General features: G+C 44.7%; 2 protein-coding genes across 4 annotated transcripts; one reads left to right on the top strand and one right to left on the bottom strand.

Annotated features, from left to right (window-relative positions):
* LOC121533748 lies at window positions 1–3,050 on the bottom strand. Of its 2 annotated transcripts, XM_041839952.2 has the most exons (6): window positions 2,749–3,050; window positions 2,399–2,456; window positions 1,847–2,216; window positions 1,432–1,623; window positions 1,033–1,099; window positions 1–225 (listed from the first exon to the last, which is right to left on the bottom strand). In XM_041839952.2, the coding sequence occupies exons 3-6, from the start codon at window positions 2,149–2,151 to the stop codon at window positions 109–111; spliced, it is 681 nt and encodes a 226-aa protein (XP_041695886.1). In that variant the 5' UTR covers window positions 2,152–2,216; window positions 2,399–2,456; window positions 2,749–3,050; the 3' UTR covers window positions 1–108. The 2 variants fall into 2 exon arrangements, with proteins under 2 accessions (XP_041695886.1, XP_041695887.1); XM_041839953.2 differs by lacking the exon at window positions 1–225 and having other exon boundaries at window positions 453–1,099; window positions 2,749–3,014.
* Window positions 3,051–4,037: 987 nt separating this feature from the next.
* On the top strand, window positions 4,038–17,326 carry LOC121533747 (TGF-beta-activated kinase 1 and MAP3K7-binding protein 3). 2 transcript variants are annotated; one of them, XM_041839950.2, is made up of 7 exons: window positions 4,038–4,228; window positions 5,442–5,616; window positions 6,626–7,913; window positions 8,044–8,204; window positions 8,606–8,699; window positions 8,865–8,948; window positions 16,392–17,326. In XM_041839950.2, exons 2-7 carry the CDS (start codon window positions 5,515–5,517, stop codon window positions 16,538–16,540), a joined length of 1,878 nt encoding a protein of 625 aa, XP_041695884.1. In that variant the 5' UTR covers window positions 4,038–4,228; window positions 5,442–5,514; the 3' UTR covers window positions 16,541–17,326. The 2 variants fall into 2 exon arrangements, with proteins under 2 accessions (XP_041695884.1, XP_041695885.1); XM_041839951.2 differs by lacking the exon at window positions 5,442–5,616.
* Window positions 17,327–18,795: the final 1,469 nt, after the last annotated feature.

Genomic DNA, 18,795 nt, shown 5'->3' with positions numbered 1-18,795 from the left:
GAGAGAGAGAGAGAGAGAGAGAGAGAGAGAGAGAGAGATTTTTTATATAATCAGAGACTAACACGAAAAATTGGAATTGAAGGTGATTTTTGAGAACCTTTTCTGCCATTACAGATCCTTCCAGACAAATCTTACGCACATTTTTGAACAGGGCACAAGGGTGGAATCTGGTCCCAATGGTTTGCACGGTGGGACCAAAAAGACCTCTGTTTCCTCTAGGTGTCTCTGTAAGTAGATATAATGTCAGTGCTATCAGTTAACAGCCACTGGCTATATTTAGGCCCGTGACAAGTGAGACCTGGCTCGGTGACCAAGTGGCCAGCAGCAGAGCAGTTGACTCATCAATTACAAATAACTTTTCCATGATCCACAGCTCTGATCTGGGTCAGTGATTGGCTCTGGTTTACTCATTTGAAAAGCGTGAGCAATTTTGGTAACCTGAGATTCTGTCGCAATCTTATATTGTAGACCATCTTTATTTTATTTATGTGCTGATATAATTCAGTAGACACTTGTCAACTGTAAACTCAATGACCAATACAGTGCAGTACTGTTATGCCAACATAGAAATCAGGTTCACCATTCATCAGTATACTGTGATTGGTAAGTTTTCACACCATTCTCCAGTTTAAATAAATGCAAATCTTCTGTTCCATATTTGATCCATTCTCTTTGGAAATCTAAATATCAAAACAAATGTTGAGTTACTAATCTCCACATCTACGCCTCAGAATTGAGGGAAACAAGTGGAAGTTCTTGTTACCTACTACTGTAATTCACAATCCAAAACTTGAGTAACAGTCATCGCTGCCCCCTAGTGGTGATGGATAAAGTTGGCAGTGCACCTGTTTTTTTTTTACATTTACATTTACATTTTTCATAGGGAAATTAATTATACAGTACATAGAAGGTAATACATTTCACAATAAAACACGATTATAACTTTTCTTATGTATTACTTTCAGGACAAAGAGCAAAGAGGCTCTATGATACAAATTAGAATAGAACATTGAACTGCATTTATTGTAATACCATTATCCTCTGTTTCAACAAAATCTCTGCAAAGCCAACCGTCTCACAGTCTTGGAGAGGGCACCATCTGTGGAGAGAAAGACATTCAGGTTAATACAATACAACATAAAGTCATCCACAATGTCAATGCAATCTATAATGCTTTAATACTCACAAATAGCTGTTATTTAGTCACAATCATTGTGAAATGATAATAAGATATTATAAGGGGGTCATACATACTTATGACAAGTTACAATGCATTACAACCGGATCATAATGTCTTCTAATGTCTTCAGGTGTTCCTGAATTAAATCTCAATTTTTGATTTTCTGAATCAACATGATTGAAATAGCCTTGATCCCCAACCCTGGTTATCAGGTCATAGTCTGGCTGTTACTTTGCATTGAGATGACTGACCTCTTTTTCCTCTGCTGGACCACCAGGGGCTTAGTGGGTGCCAACTGTGGAGGGGTCAGGTAGCATGTAGAGCTGGACTTCCAGGGGTGCGATGGAGGTAGGGGGGTGGTGGAGGAGAGCTGGGTGCCTGGGGTGATGGATCTCCCCCAGGGAGGAGATGACTTGGGAACGGACCGGCCAAGCCTGGTCCCACTGCAATGTACCAGACAGACAGACATAATCATCCTGCACATAACTTCTGTTCTCATAAAACTGAAGATCTAGGTTCCCCCACATAAACCACATAATAGACAAATCAATCAATCAGTCAGTCAATAAGTCAACTGATGTGCTATTAGGAACAGTTTAGGAACAGTTTAGAGCGTGACTTTAAGAGCTCATTTTTTAACTCTGGCATTGTCCATGCAGGACTTACTTCTGACTTGGAGGGGGCCTTCTCAACCCTTTGATCCTAAATGGATTAGCCATATTGTTTCCTTTCTTTGATGAAGAACTGGGAACATCAGGGAGAGTGGGGGCCTGCATGGAAGAGGTCTCTCGATAGCCGTTACACCACACCACATTATTTTTGAATGTTGACAGGGAGATGTCCCCTAAGGTGGCACTCTTATAGGCTCGTGGGTGCCTCCTGATGACAGCGCTGCTCCTAAGTCGCTGGTTCCTCCGCAAGGCGTCCAATGAGGTGTGTGTTTGTTGCACGGTCAGCAGCTTGATGTCCATGTTGTTGATAGGTGAGTAGACTGTGCCAATTGGCTCATAGTAGGCCAGCTCCTTTTGCCACAATTCTGAGATGAATGGAAAAAGAGATAAGGGGTACGTATAGGAATATGGTACCATTTGGGACGCAATCAAGGTCTCCAGATTCAATCTCATGGTTCTACAGAGCATTCAGTGTTGTTGAGTAATATGAATCATTTTAGTGTGGAAGTAAACTGGGAAGGAAAAACTTAGATGTAGGTTAACTCACTTGAAATGACCTTAGCATAGCGTTGCAGGTAAAACAGAGCATTCCATCATCTTCAACACTGTTGGGAAATCAGAGTTTTTCCTGGACTGAGTAACAGTGGCGTCTTTTATTAAACCTTACATAAGATTTCGCATGGACAGACTTCACTGGCTATAATCTGTATCAACCAAAACTAGACATAATAGAATAGAATAGAATCATATCAATTTTGGTGTAAAATGTACATTTGTCTTTTGTCTATCATATGTATTCCAGAATTTCTAGAATAAAGTGTAGCCTATTGGAAATATCATTTTTGAGCATGCCTCTAAAAGTTCACATCATCAGACTGATAGTAGCCGTTTGCTTACCATGCAGAAGATAACTTTTTACATCCATCCGTCTGTTTGTAATTGGAAAACTTGTCTCTTTTTTCAGATATAAGTGCATATTGTTGCTCCAAGTCGTCTCCAGTAGCGCTGTTGTTTTTACCTCTGATTGGTGGCATGGTAAAATCGAGGAGCACTTCCTCGCAGCTTTTCAGCACCACCCATGCCCCCAGATGTGTGGGGATATGTGTGTGATAGGTCAAGCGGCGCAGTCTGTCACTTCTGTATTGTTCAATGAACAGTTTAGGGTCGTTGTAGTGCTGAGATTGCGATATGACGTCACATTTATTCTCTGCACACTCTCTTCTCTGATACGAAATTATTTTCCTGGACAGTTGTCCCTTGGTGCAAAGTTCATTCCTGTAAATATGTGCTTCTTTCGACCAGGCACCGACTCCGTCATTGCGCTTTGTTTGATCGTAGTAATCAACACAGTGATCACTGACCTCCAATAAATGTTCAGTTGAAAGTCGATCCTGTTCTTCTTTCGCACAACATTTAATATGTCGTTTCATGACACTTTGCTTTTATCATAGCCTATAACTTAATTAATTGCAGTGTAGGATTATGTAGGCCCATGTCCATGACATTGGTCCACATTGTTGCGTAGAAGTATCCAGTCCCGTTACATGGTAACCACAGCATCAGCCAACATGACGCCATACAACTATGGACTATTTAACTATAGTACAATGTTGTTATTAATTCGTTTTTAAATTATTAATTCAACTTTTGAGGTATTTGATAGTTGTCAATAAATGTGTATTCAGGGCAGGCTATCAATTAAACCATAGTGCCTTAAAGAGAAGTGTCTTGCATATTTTTTGCATTGAATTGTTATTGCATATTTGTAACACATAGATGGAACAACCTTTTCAATATGCAATCAATAGGCCTAAGAAATGTAATGATCTAGGCCCTAGGGCCTATAGGATATAGCCTACACTCCTTGGGCAAGCTTGGCCTACACTGGCTGGACTGTTTCCGATAATAACGTAAATCGTCATGTCGCCCTTCCCTTGTCAAATCAAATCAAATTTTATTGGTCACATACACATATTTAGCAGATGTTATTGCGGGTGTAGCGAAATGCTTGTATCCCTTGTAAGAGGAAATATCAAATAACACAGAATAGGATCGCCTCACATACAGTTATTACAATTACTGTAATTAAACCATATCTACATATGTATCTATTGGACAGGGCTCAAAAGACAAGCATGCGCAGTACAGACAACTTAGATTTAGACTACTTCCTGCTCCGAAAAGCTGACATTTATCGCGATAGAGCCAATTTCGTACGTTGTGTAGACGACGGCCTTGTCTTGGAATGTAACATAATCGCTTTATCTATCAAGAGTGAAATACATATTCGTCTACCACTTTCGGAACATATCACATCAATGAGCTTTCTCTGAAACTGTAGCTATAATGGTCCATGACAGGAGTGAGTAAGCTCATGGTAAGTCGAAGTAGCTAGCTAGCTAACTTATGCTAGCTAGCTAAAGCTTGTTTCGACGATACGATGGTGAGCTAGCTAACTAGCAAACTAGTGGTAGCCAGCTCACTAGCTAGCTAACATCTGTAGATTCGCTGGCTAGCTACGTTAACGTTATTAGTTTCTCTATGTCAGTTTACTTGTTGTGTGCCTTTCTGGTCAACGGCGCCTTAATAAGAAGTTGTCCGCTAATGTTATCGAACTAACGTTAACATTAGCTAATCTCTTTAGCTCGATACCAAAGATGTGTTCCATCTGTGTCGATACTTGATGGTTTGTAGCTGGCTAACGTTAGCAATCAACATACGCATCCTATTTGTCTAGCTAACGCGCTTATCCAAAAACTACAATAGTAACTAGCCAACTAGTTTGCAGTTAGCCAGCCAGCTAGCTGGTTACTATAGTTACTTAGCTAGTACGTGGACGGTGCGCTATTTTGTTTAGGTTGATAGCCATCTAAGTTAGCTATCTATTTTGTTTTTTCAGTGTAAGTAACGCGCTAAGCCCAACAAGACCAACTAACGTAGTCAGTTGACGTTATAGCATTATTGACCACAATAAGGTAACTTAGATGGCTAAAATACCACTGATGTTGATGCGAACGCTTTGTTAGTTTAGTTAGCTAGCTAACACGTTAGTGATCAGTATGAATTAGTTAGGTAACACTTGTCAATGTGACGTGCATGTCGTGTTATTTAGCTAGGTAACTTAGCTAGTAACTTACTTAGCTAGCTGTCTTGGATTTTTAGGTCATTACTTGGTGCCGTGAGATGACTAAACAAACAACAGAGCCAGATCCCATGCCTGTCTGTTGCAGCCAATCCTGCCTGTTGATGTGTGAATTGTCGGATGGGGTTCTTGACCAGTTTTAGCCTGGCTAACCTCTCATTGCTGCTTTATTGGCTTATCTGTCTGGTCTTTAGGGCCCATAAACTGGCCGTGTCGCCTAATTACATTGTTTCTGCAGAGGAGCTGCTGAACAAAGCTGCCCAAAATCCTTCTTCCGTTTGTAAACACATCTTCTCACCTGTGTTGCTATTTAAAGTACAGATCTTGTGACAGAGAGACATACTTTTAATGTTGTGTGGCTGGGCAGATGTGACGCAATAATGAATGAAGATTGATGCCAGCTATTCATGATGACATTGACTGTGTGTGTGTGTGTGTGTGTGTGTAGGGGATGAGAAGAGCACAGGTGCAGCAGCAGCGTTCACGGCTGTGAGCTCAGTGACTCTATCTGTGGGCTCAGGATGGCGCAGGGAGGCCCTCAGTTAGACTATCACATCCTGCAGGACCTCAAGCAGCGCTTCCCTGAGATCCCAGAGGGAGTAGTGTCCCAGTGCCTTCTGCAGGTAGGCTACAGTAGCCAGACAGCTATGAGCAAACACATAATTGAATGCGTCCCAAATGGCACCCTATTCCCTATAGTGTATTACTTTGGCCAGAACCATATGGGCCCTGGTCAAAAGTAACAGTTAAGCCCCGTTTCCACTGGCACTTAAAATTAGGGCCAAATTCCATTCGAGCTGGCTTGAGGGAAACCCGGCCCAGCGTAGCCCAGTTTCACAACTGGTGCCAGCTAGATTCGAATTCGGGCTGGTGATGCTGTTACTATGCAACCACCAAGCTGATCACTGCTGGATGCAGACACAACGTTAAGCTAGCTCTTCTGGGCTTGTTGCTGCAGTAGTCAGACACGACACAAATTACCACCATAGCTGGATCCTTTATTCATTTTTGCACTACACAAACTTTTTTTATGAGAACAGTCAGCCCTCGAATGCTAGCTAGCTACTTAACATTAGCTAGCAAGAGTTTAAACAAGCTAGCAGGAATTTTAGCTGGCCAGGTCGTATTGAAAGCTAGCTAGCTACATCATATCAAACCTGTCGTCTGGTTAGCTAGCTAGCTAATAGCCAGCTGCAGTCACATAATGGCTGCCTAGCAACATGACATAATTAACGTTGCTCATTTCTGGAGGCAGGGGAAACGCAATTTGAGCTAGCACACCAAGGCCAGCCCAACCTGGGTTGACTTCAAAGTGCCAATGGAAAGGGGCTTTAGTGTACTGCATAGGGAATTAGGGTGCCATTTGGGGCTCACACAGGCTACAAACAATGAATGTCTGTATGCTGCTTCACTGATCTAGGCTTACAAATAGCCTAAATATGAAGTTGAACATTGACAGCTGTTTGTGTGGTTTAGGTAATGATCTGTTATGACCCCAGGAAGTTGGGGTTAGTATGCCTCTGTTTTTCTACTGGAAATCGACAGAGCAGTGACAGCTATAGAACCACAGCACCAGTCTGGGCTCTATCACTGAGCCTCTAATCCCGGCCTCTAATCCCGTCTCTCCTCCAGAACAACAATAACCTGGATATATGCTGCCACCTGCTGGCTCAGGAGAGTAACAGATACCTCTATGGGGAGTTCCACAATCCGGAGGAGGTCCGCCTGAGCCGGAACCACATGCTGCACATCCAGCTAGGGGGCTACCCCCCCTCGGAGGCGGTCAAGGCCAACGGAGGCGGGCACTCCCTGGTGCACAGCTCCAGCGACGGTCACATCGAGCCCCCGCGCGTCGCCTTTCCGGAGCCCCTCTCGGCCCCCGCCACCATAGCCCCCTCGCCGGGGTACAACCCCTTCTTCGACCACGGGGGCCGCACGGCCAGCACCCCCACTCCGCCTCCCATGCAGGGAATGTCCCCTACCTTCTCGCCCATTCCTCGCTACACCATGAACCCCATCACTGTCACTCTGTCCCAGAACCTGCCCAACGCCCCCCAGGCCCTGCAGATCCCCGCCGGACACTATGGCAACAGTGGCGGTAATGCCCTCTACATCCGGCCCTCCCCCTCCCAGAGCCCCCAGCCCTCCCCCTGGCCCTCATCCGGGCAGCCTGTGTATCAGCCCTCGCCCTACACCACTCCCACCTACCAGTCCCCCTATAGCTCGCCCCAGCACCAACCCCACCAAGTGCAGCCCCAACAGCAGGTGCAGCACCAAGTCCAGCACCAACCCCAGCACCAACCCCAGCACCAGCAGACCCATGTCTTCCTGCCCATCAGCCCTCCCACCCTGGCCAGCATGCCCTACCACCACCACCAACAACAACAACAGCAGCAGCAGCAGCCCATCTACCGGCCGTTCCTGCCCAAGAGCTCCCTGAAGAACCAGATTGAGATCACCCTGGAGGGCCCGCGGCCCCGCAGCAACTCCCCCGTGCACTGCCCCCCGGGACAGACTCTCTACATGGCTACCAGCCCCTCGCCCAGCTCACCCCAGCGAGGCCTCAGCCTGAGTGGAGGGGGCCTTGCCGCCTTCCACCCCGGGGTCTACGTGCACCAGTGCCCCACGCGGCCCCGGCCCACCTCCTCACCCCAGCCAGGCAGCCAGGCAGGCTACACATTTAAGATCAAAGTGTCCCCAGGACAGGCCCAGCAGCAGCAGAGGCCCCCCTCGGGGTCCCCTCCAGTGTCCTCTCCGCCTGAGTCTCTGCTCAACATGGTAGACCAGGGGGAGCATCACGCACTGGCCCCGGCACCCATCCTGCCCATCTCGGCCCTGCCCGGTAACATCATCAGCCACATCGCCAACCTCATGCCGCGTCGCTCCAGCTCGGGCTCCGATGACTACGCTTACACCCAGGGTAAGCACGGCATATGAATGGATACGTTTTGTGTGTGCACAGAATCACAGATGTATGCATTCCTGCACATCCACCCGCGTAACCATCCCATCTGTTTGAAGCCCTGTGTTCCCTGCACTGTGTCCCCCAGCTCTCCTGCTGCACCAGAGGGCCCGGATGGAGCGTCTGCTGAAGGAGCTGCTGATGGAGAGGCAGAAGCTAGAGCAGCTGAAGGCGGACGTCAACGACATGGAGTACGACGCCCTCCAGAGACGCTTCAGACGAGTCAACAGCACCAGCCTCATCCCCCGGGTAAGGGGGGCACAGGGGAGCAGATGTGATTGTGTAGGCACATAAACACACACACATCGGTGAAGTTTAAATGCATAATCACATACATGCATATACACACTCCTTTGAAGGCATAGTACGTAACATGGCTTTTTTGCACATACACACACACCAATTGAATGCATAGGCACACAAAAATGTTTGAAGGTATAGGCACACATACAAAAACACACATTAGCTACATACGTATGTAAAAAAAAAAACACATTCTGTGAAATATGTGCATACAAACAGCTTTGATCTTATTCTTAACACGTGGATAGGTTTCTGTAAATCAATGCAGAGTATAGAGTTGTCTCAATGCAGAGTTGTCCAAAAATAAATGGGCTCATCCAACCCACCGGTGTTTGTGCCTGTTCCAGCCTGAAGAGATGACCCGATTGCGCAGTCTGAACAGACAGCTTCAGATTGATATCGACTGCACCCTGAAGGAGACGGATCTGCTGCAGTCTAGAGGTACACACGCACACAGAGAGAAACTCTCACACACAAACAGGCTTTTGAAGATGCAGTTTGTACACACACACACAAATGCCAACAGGCTTTTGAAGATGCCGTGTACAAGAGCGCACATTCAGGTGTCAAACAACAGATGCTGTATGAGTTGTGTCATTTCTACAGGGAAGTTTGATCCGCAAGCCGAGAACAACTTTTATAAGAACATTCAGACCGGTCCGGTGGTACCGCCCAAGCCAGCAAGAAAAGGTGAGAAACATGATATCCTCTATTGTACCACTGTAAACATTGGTAACACTTTATTTAAAAAGGGCAATCTGCGGTTGGTACATACATTTTTGGACTTGATGATATATATACCCTCTGATTCTTGAATAATATAAATTATAAATGCTTCATGATCTTTGTTAAACTTTCTTACCCCATCCAGAACCCAAAATATAAGCTTGTTTTGCTTGTAAGCAACGTAATTGTAAACAACCACTGTATAGCCTCAAAATTGTTAAAAATGTTGGTATCATGGATGGTCAGTCAATCAATTTTTCAATCAATTTTATTTTATATAGCCCTTCTTACATCAGCTAATATCTCGAAGTGCTGTACAGAAACCCAGCCTAAAACCCCAAACAGCTAGTAATGCAGGTGTAGAAGCACGGTGGCTAGGAAAAACTCCCTAGAAAGGCGAAAGCCTAGGAAGAAACCTAGAGAGGAACCAGGCTATGAGGGGTGGCCAGTCCTCTTCTGGCTGTGCCGGGTGGAGATTATAACAGAACCATGCCAAGATGTTCAAAAATGTTCATAAGTGACAAGCATGGTCAAATAATAATCAGGAATAAATCTCAGTTGGCTTTTCATAGCCGATCATTAAGAGTTGAAAACAGCAGGTCTGGGACAGGTAGGGGTTCCATAACCGCAGGCAGAACAGTTGAAACTGGAATAGCAGCAAGGCCAGGCGGACTGGGGACAGCAAGGAGTCACCACGGCCGGTAGTCCCGACGTATGGTCCTAGGGCTCAGGTCTCTCAGTTGGCTTTTCATAGCCGATCATTAAAGAGTTGAAAACAGCAGGTCTGGGACAGGTAGGGGTTTCGTAGCCGCAGGCAGAACAGTTGAAACTGGAATAGCAGCAAGGCCAGGCGGACTGGGGACAGCAAGGTGTCATCATGCCCGGTAGTCCTGACGTATGGTCCTAGGGCTCAGGTTCTCAGAGAGAAAGAGAGAACGAGAGAATTAGAGAGAGCATACTTAAATTCACACAGGACACTGGATAAGACAGGAGAAGTACTCCAGGTATAACCAACTAACCCCAGCCCCCCGACACATAAACTACTGCAGCATAAATACTGGAGGCTGAGACAGGAGCGGTCCGGAGACACTGTGGCCCCATCCGAAGAAACCCCGGACAGGGCCAAACAGGAAGGATATAACCCCACCCACTCCGCCAAAGCACAGCCCCGCACCACTAGAGGGATATCCCCAACCACCAACTTACAATCCTGAGACAAGGCCGAGTATAGCCCACAGAGGTCTCCACCACAGCACAAACCAAGGGGGGCGCCAACCCAGACAGGAAGATCACGTCAGTAACTCAACCCACTCAAGTGACGCACCCCTCCCAGGGACGGCATGAAAGAGCACCAGCAAGCCAGTGACTCAGCCCCTGCAACAGGGTTAGAGGCAGAGAACCCCAGTGGAGAGGGAACCGGCCCGGCAGAGACAGCAAGGGCTGTTCGTTGCTCCAGCCTTTCCGTTCACCTTCACACTCCTGGGCCAGACTACACTCAATCATATGACCTACTGAAGAGATAAGTCTTCAGTAAAGACTTAAAGGTTGAGACCGAGTCTGCGTCTCTCACATGGGTAGGCAGACTGTTCCATAAAAATGGAGATCTATAGGAGAAAGCCCTGCCTCCCGCTGTTTGCTTAGAAATTCTAGGGACAATTAGGAGGCCTGCGTCTTGTGACCGTAGCGTACGTATTGGTATGTACGGCAGGACCAACTCGGAAAGATAGGTAGGAGCAAGCCCATGTAACGCTTTATAGGTTAACAGTAAAACCTTGAAATCAGCCCTTGCCTTAACAGGAAGCCAGTGTAGGGAAGCTAGCACTGGAGTAATATGATCAAATGTCTTGGTTCTAGTCAGGATTCTAGCAGCCGTATTTAGCACTAACTGAAGTTTATTTAGTGCTTTATCCGGGTAGCCGGAAAATAGAGCATTGCAGTAGTCTAACCTAGAAGTAACAAATGCATGGATTAATTTTTCTGCATCATTTTTGGACAGAAAATTTCTGATTTTTGCAATGTTACGTAGATGGAAAAAAGCTGTCCTTGAAACAGTCTTGATATGTTCGTCAAAAGAGAGATCAGGGTCAAGAGTAACACCGAGGTCCTTCACAGTTTTATTTGAGACGACTTTACAACCATCTAGATGAATTGTCAGATTTAACAGAAGATCTCTTTGTTTCTTGGGACCTAGAACAAGCATCTCTGTTTTGTCCGAGTTTAAAAGTAAAAAGTTTTCAGCCATCCACTTCCTTATGTCTGAAACACAGGCTTCTAGCGAGGGCAATTTTGGGGCTTCACCATGTTTCATTGAAATGTACAGCTGTGTGTCATCCGCATAGCAGTGAAAGTTAACATTATGTTTTCGAATAACATCCCCAAGAGGTAAAATATATAGTGAAAACAATAGTGGTCCTAAAACGGAACCTTGAGGAACACCCGAAATGTACAGTTGATTTGTCGGAGGACAGACCATTCACAGAGACAAACTGATATCTTTCCGACAGGTAGGATCTAAACCAGGCCAGAACTTGTCCGTGTAGACCAATTTGGGTTTCCAGTCTCTCCAAAAGAATGTGGTGATCGATGGTGTCAAAGGCAGCACTAAGGTCTAGTAGCACGAGGACAGATGCAGAGCCTCGGTCTGACGCCATTAAAAGGTCATTTACCACCTTCACAAGTGCAGTCTCAGTGCTATGATGGGGTCTAAAACCAGACTGAAGCATTTCGTATACATTGTTTGTCTTCAGAAAGGCAGTGAGTTGCTGCGCAACAGCTTTTTCTAAAATTTTTGAGAGGAATGGAAGATTCGATATAGGCCGATAGTTTTTTATATTTTCCGGGTCAAGGTTTGGCTTTTTCAAGAGAGGCTTTATCACTGCCACTTTTAGTGAGTTTGGTACACATCCGGTGGATAGAGAGCTGTTTATTATGTTCAACATAGGAGGGCCAAGCACAGGAAGCAGCTCCTTCAGCAGTTTAGTAGGAATAGGATCCAGTATGCAGCTTGAAGGTTTAGAGGCCATGATTATTTTCATCATTGTGTCAAGAGATATAGTACTAAAACACTTAAGTGTCTCTCCCGATCCCAGGCCCTCGCAGAGCTGTGCAGATCCAGGACAGCTAAGCCCTGGAGGAATACGCAGATTCAAAGAGGAGTCCGTAATTTGCTTTCTAATGGTCATGATCTTTTCCTCAAAGAAGTTCATGAATTTATCACTGCTGAAGTGAAAGCCATCCTCTCTTGGGGAATGCTGCTTTTTAGTTAGCTTTGCAACAGTATCAAAAAGAAATTTTGGATTGTTCTTATTTTCCTCAATTAAGTTGGAAAAGTAGGATGATCGAGCAGCAGTGAGGGCTCTTCGGTACTGCACGGTACTGTCTTTCCAAGCTAGTCAGTCCTTGTGTTTATATCGCTATGAATTTGACCAACAGTGGTGGGGTGTCTGCTTTGTTATTGTTTGAACTGCAGATTGCCCCTGCGGTATAGCTTAGTGCTTTATAACTTGTTTTATGCATGTATGAGCCTTTATAATGTCTTGTATTACATTTGATAAAATGTTACTTGTCTTTGTTTTTTCCTCAAATTCTCTCTGATCACTCCCCTCAGTAGACCAAAGGTGGTAAATAATCGAGTGACCATGGTTTTTGTTGATTACCTTCGTGTTGCAAAGGCTCCCTGTGTGGACATTCTCCAAATGTTTTTGAAAGCATTTCCTTTTCAGAAAGGTCTTTAAAATGGTGTTGTGTATTTGTATGATCGGTGTGTAGTGTAATGACATTAATTTCATTTAGCGCTTGATATTGTACTTATGGGGTAACTCGCCTTATTCACCACTAATTAGTATCACCCTCATTGGTGATATGACAGCCAATTTGCACCAGAAGTCTCACCACCACGTAATAGCAGTGGAGAGATTGTGGCAATTTGATCCTGTAGATGACAGTAGTAGGATAATGGGCCAGGTTATGAATTTAGCCATGACACCAGTGTGAACAGCACCCCTGCGCTTGCCATGAATGCCTATGGGATCCTTGCTGAACACAGATTGAGGCTCTCTGTTGTAACATCCCATCGGAAGGACATATTTTTATTTTTTTCTGTTATGTTTGGTAGTGTGATGATGCTAACAGACCTGAACCGGACACGCAAGTTTTGCAGAGCACGGGAAGTGCCTATTAATTTAGATGAAACCAGTGCGAAAGCAGCGCGGTTCCTTGCGCTGCTCAGAGTAAAATTACACTGGTTCTATTTAAAAGGTTTTGTTGCGTGGCTCATGCCCGAGAACACTTGATAAAGTGGCTTGCTGTCTTCTCATGCCGGCAAAAAGCAGTGTAGTGACAAAAAAACAGAATGTTTTCCCGACACCCTGTTTAGCTCCCCTGTAAGACTGTTGTAGGATCTGCTGTGTTTGTTGGTGTGATACTAGGTAGAGCTGGGAATTGCCAAGGACCTCACGAGATGATATTATCACAATACTTGGGTGCCGATACGATATGTATTGCGATTCTATCTGTATTGTGATTTGATATTGCAATTTGATGTTCCAAACATATTGCTCACCATATGTCTGCTGCAGAGAGACAAGGGAGCATGAGAAAACAAGTTTTGGTCAGTTAGGGAAATAAAAGTCATGAAAACATGTTGGCTCACGATTTAAAAAGATTGAGAACAAGCTATAGGATGAAAAATACAGGAGTTTTGGCACAGGAACACCTGACTAGCGCTAGTTTAAACTACGTACTGTAGAAAAAAAGAAATGTTATATATGTATATATACAGTGCCTTCGGAAAGTATTCAGACCCCTTGACTTTTTCCACATTTTGTTACAGCCTTATTCTAAAATTGATTTGTTTTTAAATGGGTATGACGCTACACGCTTGGCACACCTCTATTTGGGGAGTTTCTCCCATTCTTCTCTGCAGATCCTCTCAAGCTCTGTCAGGTTGGATGGGGTGCATTGCTGCACAGCTATTTTCTGGTCTCTCCAGAGATGTTCGATCCGGTTCAAGTCTGGGCTCTGGCTGCCACCACCATGCTTCACCGTAGGGATGGTGCCAGGTTCCTCCAGACGTGACGCTTGGCATTCAGGCCAAAGCGATCAATCTTGGTTTCATCAGACCAGAGAATCTTGTTTCTCATGGTCTGAGAGTCCTTTAGATGCCTTTTGGCAAACTCCAAGCGGGCTGTCATGTGCCTTTTACTGAGGAGTGGCTTCCGTCTGGCCACTACCATAAAGGCCTGATTGGTGGAGTGCTGCAGAGATGGTTGTCCTTCTGGAAGGTTCTCCCATCTCCACAGAGGAACACCTACCTGACCAAGGCCCTTCTCCCCCGATTGCTCAGTTTGGCTGGGTGGCCAGCTCTAGGAAGAGTCTTGGTGGTTCCAAACTTCTTCCATTTAAGAATGATGGAGGCCACTGTGTTCCTGGGGATCTTCAATGCTGCAGACATTTTTTGGTACCCTTCCCCAGATCTGTGCCTTGACACAATCCTGTCTCGGAGCTCTACGGACAATTCCTTCGACCTCATGGCTTGGTTTTTGCTCTGACATGCTCTGTCAACTGTGGGACCTTATATAGACAGGTGTGTGCCTTTTCCAAGTCATGTCCAATCAATTGAATTTACCACAGGTGGACAAGTTGTAGAAACATCTCAAGGATAATCAATGGAAACAGTCTCATAGCAAAGGGTCTGAATACTTACACTACCAGTCAAAGTTTGGACACCTACTCATTTAATGGTTTTTCTTTATTGTAGAATAATAGTGAAAACATCAACTATGAAATAACACATATGGAATCATGTAGTAACCAAAAAAGTGTTAAACAAACCAAAATATATTTTATATATGAGTCTTCAAATAGCCACCCTTTGCCTTGATGACAGCTTTGCACACTCTTGGCATTCTCTCAACCAGCTTCATGAGGTAGTCACCTGGAATGCATTTCAATTAACAGGTGTGCCTTGTTAAATGACGTAAATGTAAATGTTAAAAGTTAATTTGTGGAATTTCTTTCCTTCTTAATGGGTTTGAGCCAATCAAGGTAGGAGGGGTATACAGAAGATAGCCCTATATGGTAAAAGACCAAGTCCATATTATGGCAAGAACAGCTCAAATAAGCAAAGAGAAATGACAGTTCATCATTACTTTAAGACATGAAGGTCAGTCAATCCGGAACATTTCAAGAACTTTGAAAATGTCTTCAAGTTCAGTCGCAAAAACCATCAAGCGCTATGATGAAACTGGCTCTCATGAGGACCGCCACAGGAATGGAAGACCCAGAGTTACCTCTCCTGCAGAGGATAAGTTAATTAGAGTTACCAGCCTCAGAAATTGCAGCCCAAATAAATGCTTCACAGAGTTCCAGTCACAGACACGTCTCAACATCAACTGTTCAGAGGGGACTGTGTGAATCAGGCCTTCATGGTCGAATTGCTGCAAAGAAACCACTACTAATGGACACCAATAAGAAGAAGAGATCTGCTTGGGCCAAGAAACACAAGCAATGGACATTAGACCGGTGGAAATTTGTCCTTTGGTCTGGAGTCAAATTGGAGATTTTTGGTTCCAACCGCTGTGTCTTTGTGAGACGCGGTGTGGGTGAACGGATGATATCCGCATGTGTATTTCCCACCTTAAAGCATGGAGGAGGTGGTGTTATGGTGTGGGGGTGCTTTGCTGGTGACACTGTCTTTTGATTTAATTAGAATTCAAGGCACACTTAACCAGCATGGCTACCACAGCATTCTGCAGCGATACGCCATTCCATCTGGTTTGGGTTTAGTGGGACTATCATTTGTTTTTCAACAGGACAATGACCCAACACACCTCCAGGCTGTGTAAGGGCTATTTTACCAAGAAGGAGAGTGATGGAGTGCAGCATCAGATGACCTGGCGTCCACAATCCCCCGACCTCAACCCAATTTGAGATGGTTTGGGATGAGTCGGACGGCAGAGTGAAGGAAAAGTAGCCAAGAAGTGCTCAGCATATGTGGGAACTCCTTCAAGACTGTTGGAAATTTGTTTAACACATTTTTGGTTACTACATGTGTTATTTCATAGTTTTGATGTCTTCACTATTATTCTACAATGTAGAAAATAGTAAAAATAAGAAAAACCCTTGAATGAGTAGGTGTGTCCAAACTTTGACTGGTACTTTATGTAAATAAGGTATTTCTGTTTATTTTTAATAAATTCGCAACAATTTCAAAAAAACCTGTTTTCTCTTTGTAATTATGGGATATTGTGTGTGTGTGTGGGGGGGGGGGCGGGGCATTTTAATCCATTTTAGAATAAGGCTGTAACAAAATTTGGAAAAAGCCAAACGGTCTGAATATTTTCCGAAGGCACTGTATATATGTTGTGGGTTAGTGACGCTAAGCCTGTATGCGTCTTTCTCTCCCAGAGGGGGAGCGGAACCCCAAGCCTGCGGTCGCAGGGCCCCAGAGGGACGAGGACTTTGAGGGAGCCCAGTGGAGCTGTGAAGAATGCACCTTCCTCAACCACCCTGCACTCAACCGCTGTGAACAGTGCGAGATGCCGCGCTACACCTGAACCTTGCCCAGCCCACACCAATCCTGTCCCGGACAGTAGTCGTCCCCTCCCCCCTTTACTTCTTCTTCCTGTAAACTCCTCTGCCCATGTTTGTGTGATGACCCTCCTTCCCTGTCAATCTATATATAAGCCCCTCCCACCTGCTGAGGAAGAGCCACTCCCCCATCCCCACTCCTTTTGTCTCATTAGAGGAACCCACCCATGCACTTTGACCCTTGTTTCCATTGGAGGAAAACATTTTCACAGGAGAGGACAGCAGGATACTTTTCCCATGTCAACCCAAAAGGGAGGGACTAGCTGTACGGAGAGTGGACAGTGGGTGTGGCTACAGAACAGCCAATGGAGCGTTGTTTTTATTATACAGAGGAGGAAGAGGCGGCGTGGTTTACCCAGTGAACATTCCGTTGCAGAATGAATGAGATTGCCCTGTTTACACGACTGAGCCCCTTCCCAACCCCCACCGACGGGCAGACGTTCATTCCCCTATAAATGACCAGGGCTGCACTCTGACAGTGGGACAATGCAATGGCTAAAAGAAAGGGTCTGATGAACTAATCCTAATGTAGACTATACACTGTATCGGCTCTGTGCCAAGAGCTCCTTCTTTCATCAAATGAAGAACACTAAAGAGACTTGCATATGAATATATTCCTGGTACTTTTATGCATATTATGCCCACACTGTATTCCGTGTTAAAAATGTCGATTTCCCTGTGCAAATGCCTCAAGTTGCTGTACTTAATAAAAGAGCTGATTCTATGTGACTGATGCTTACACCTGGAATATATTTCCTGTAGTTTTGAGTGTCTTTTTAGTGGCATTTCATTTAATGCACTACTGCTTGCTTTGACTTGGTTGTCCCCTCTCGCAAATGAAAATCACACACACTTCTCTTTTTCATTACCTGTTTTATTGTGTTAGTTTACTAACTAATAGGCATCAGCCACACAGCAGCAGCAATCCATACTCATTCACTCTCAGCACACACACCTCGCTACTCCTTTGCACACACACTTTCTACCTCAAAAGCACACAAGCATTCCTACTCTAGCTTCATTTACCTGTATTGTTTTTAATGTAAAGGCTAAATAACTTTCATTTTAAGTTATGGATCAGAAACTAGAGTATATTCTAGACAGAGTATTCAAGACGAGTATATTTAAGACATATTTTCTATAATATATTTTCTATAATACTGCTTAAGAGCTTGGCTTCATCCCAAATGGTGCCCTATTCCCTACATAGTGCACTACCCCTATGGGCCCTGGTCTAAAGGTTTGCACTAAATTGGGAATAGGGCGCCATTTGGGACGCAGTTCCCAACAGTTTGGACCAATAAGAGGGAGTGTGGGGAGTGTGGGAGTGCACACTGAGTGATCGTATTGCTCCAGGCCCCACACACATACAACACTGGTCGTTTGCCCTCTTCACACACATCATTGGAGAAAGTGGCTGAATGGCTCAACGTCAATTTGGGGAAAACGGTAGCGATGTACTTCTCCATAAAACTCAACAAACAGGCTTACCGGAACATACTTATCCACTGAGTTTAAATATATGGGCATTATCCTAGACCCTACATTGAACAAAACCAAAAACAAGATGTCCAGCAAAATCGGATATAGTCTTTCAAATTTCCATTACATCAGGAACTCACTCTCTACAAAGGCAGCCAAGATGTATTTACATGCAATGATCTTCTCTCACCTACTGTATAACCAGCTGGTCTCAAGCCACTGAAACATAAATTAAGTCCCTTCGATCTCTATATAAACAAGCACTGAAGATCCTGGACAGGAAATCACATTACCATCACTGTAATAATCTCCCCAAATACAATCTGTTCAATTTGGACAACTTTGTTTCCTCAGATGTCTGTCTAGTTTATAAGATTATCAACAATGTTGCACCCCCACCTCTGAAATATTTTGTCATATTAAGCTCTGAACGCAGCCTGGCCTCCGACTAGGCGTAACATAGTAAATGTAAATCCGGGACACTGAAATGAGTATGATATGTTACGTTTGGTATGGTTACATAAGACAGATGGTTATTAAAGGCAAAAACGAAAGTAGGGTTGTTAGATGGGCATTTAATGTGAACGTCTAGCAACCCAAAGGTTGTGAGTTCGAATCTCATAGCAGGCCATTTTAGCTAATTAGCAACTTTTCAATTACTTAATACTTTTTAGCTAATTTGCAACTACTTACCATGTTAGCTAACCCTTCCCCCAACCCCAACTTCAAACCTTTTAGC

Source organism: Coregonus clupeaformis, chromosome 20 (assembly GCF_020615455.1).
Source record: "Coregonus clupeaformis isolate EN_2021a chromosome 20, ASM2061545v1, whole genome shotgun sequence".
In the NCBI taxonomy this organism is placed as follows: Eukaryota; Metazoa; Chordata; class Actinopteri; order Salmoniformes; family Salmonidae; genus Coregonus; species Coregonus clupeaformis.
This window is presented reverse-complemented; position numbering and strand designations above follow the sequence as displayed.

What these genes read in the sequence shown, in the direction of transcription:
- LOC121533748 (XM_041839952.2), bottom strand. Translation starts at nt 2,151, where the DNA reads ATGGACATCAAGCTGCTGACCGTGCAACAAACACACACCTCATTGGAC. An exon ending in AGGCCCCCTCCAAGTCAGAA is followed by an intron (nt 1,624 to 1,846) that starts GTAAGTCCTGCA and finishes GGTACATTGCAG; the next exon opens with TGGGACCAGGCTTGGCCGGT. An exon ending in TGTTGAAACAGAGGATAATG is followed by an intron (nt 226 to 1,032) that starts GTATTACAATAA and finishes ATCTACTTACAG; the next exon opens with AGACACCTAGAGGAAACAGA.
- LOC121533747 (XM_041839950.2), top strand. Translation starts at nt 5,515, where the DNA reads ATGGCGCAGGGAGGCCCTCAGTTAGACTATCACATCCTGCAGGACCTC. An exon ending in GGATCTGCTGCAGTCTAGAG is followed by an intron (nt 8,700 to 8,864) that starts GTACACACGCAC and finishes TCATTTCTACAG; the next exon opens with GGAAGTTTGATCCGCAAGCC. An exon ending in GCCCAAGCCAGCAAGAAAAG is followed by an intron (nt 8,949 to 16,391) that starts GTGAGAAACATG and finishes TTTCTCTCCCAG; the next exon opens with AGGGGGAGCGGAACCCCAAG.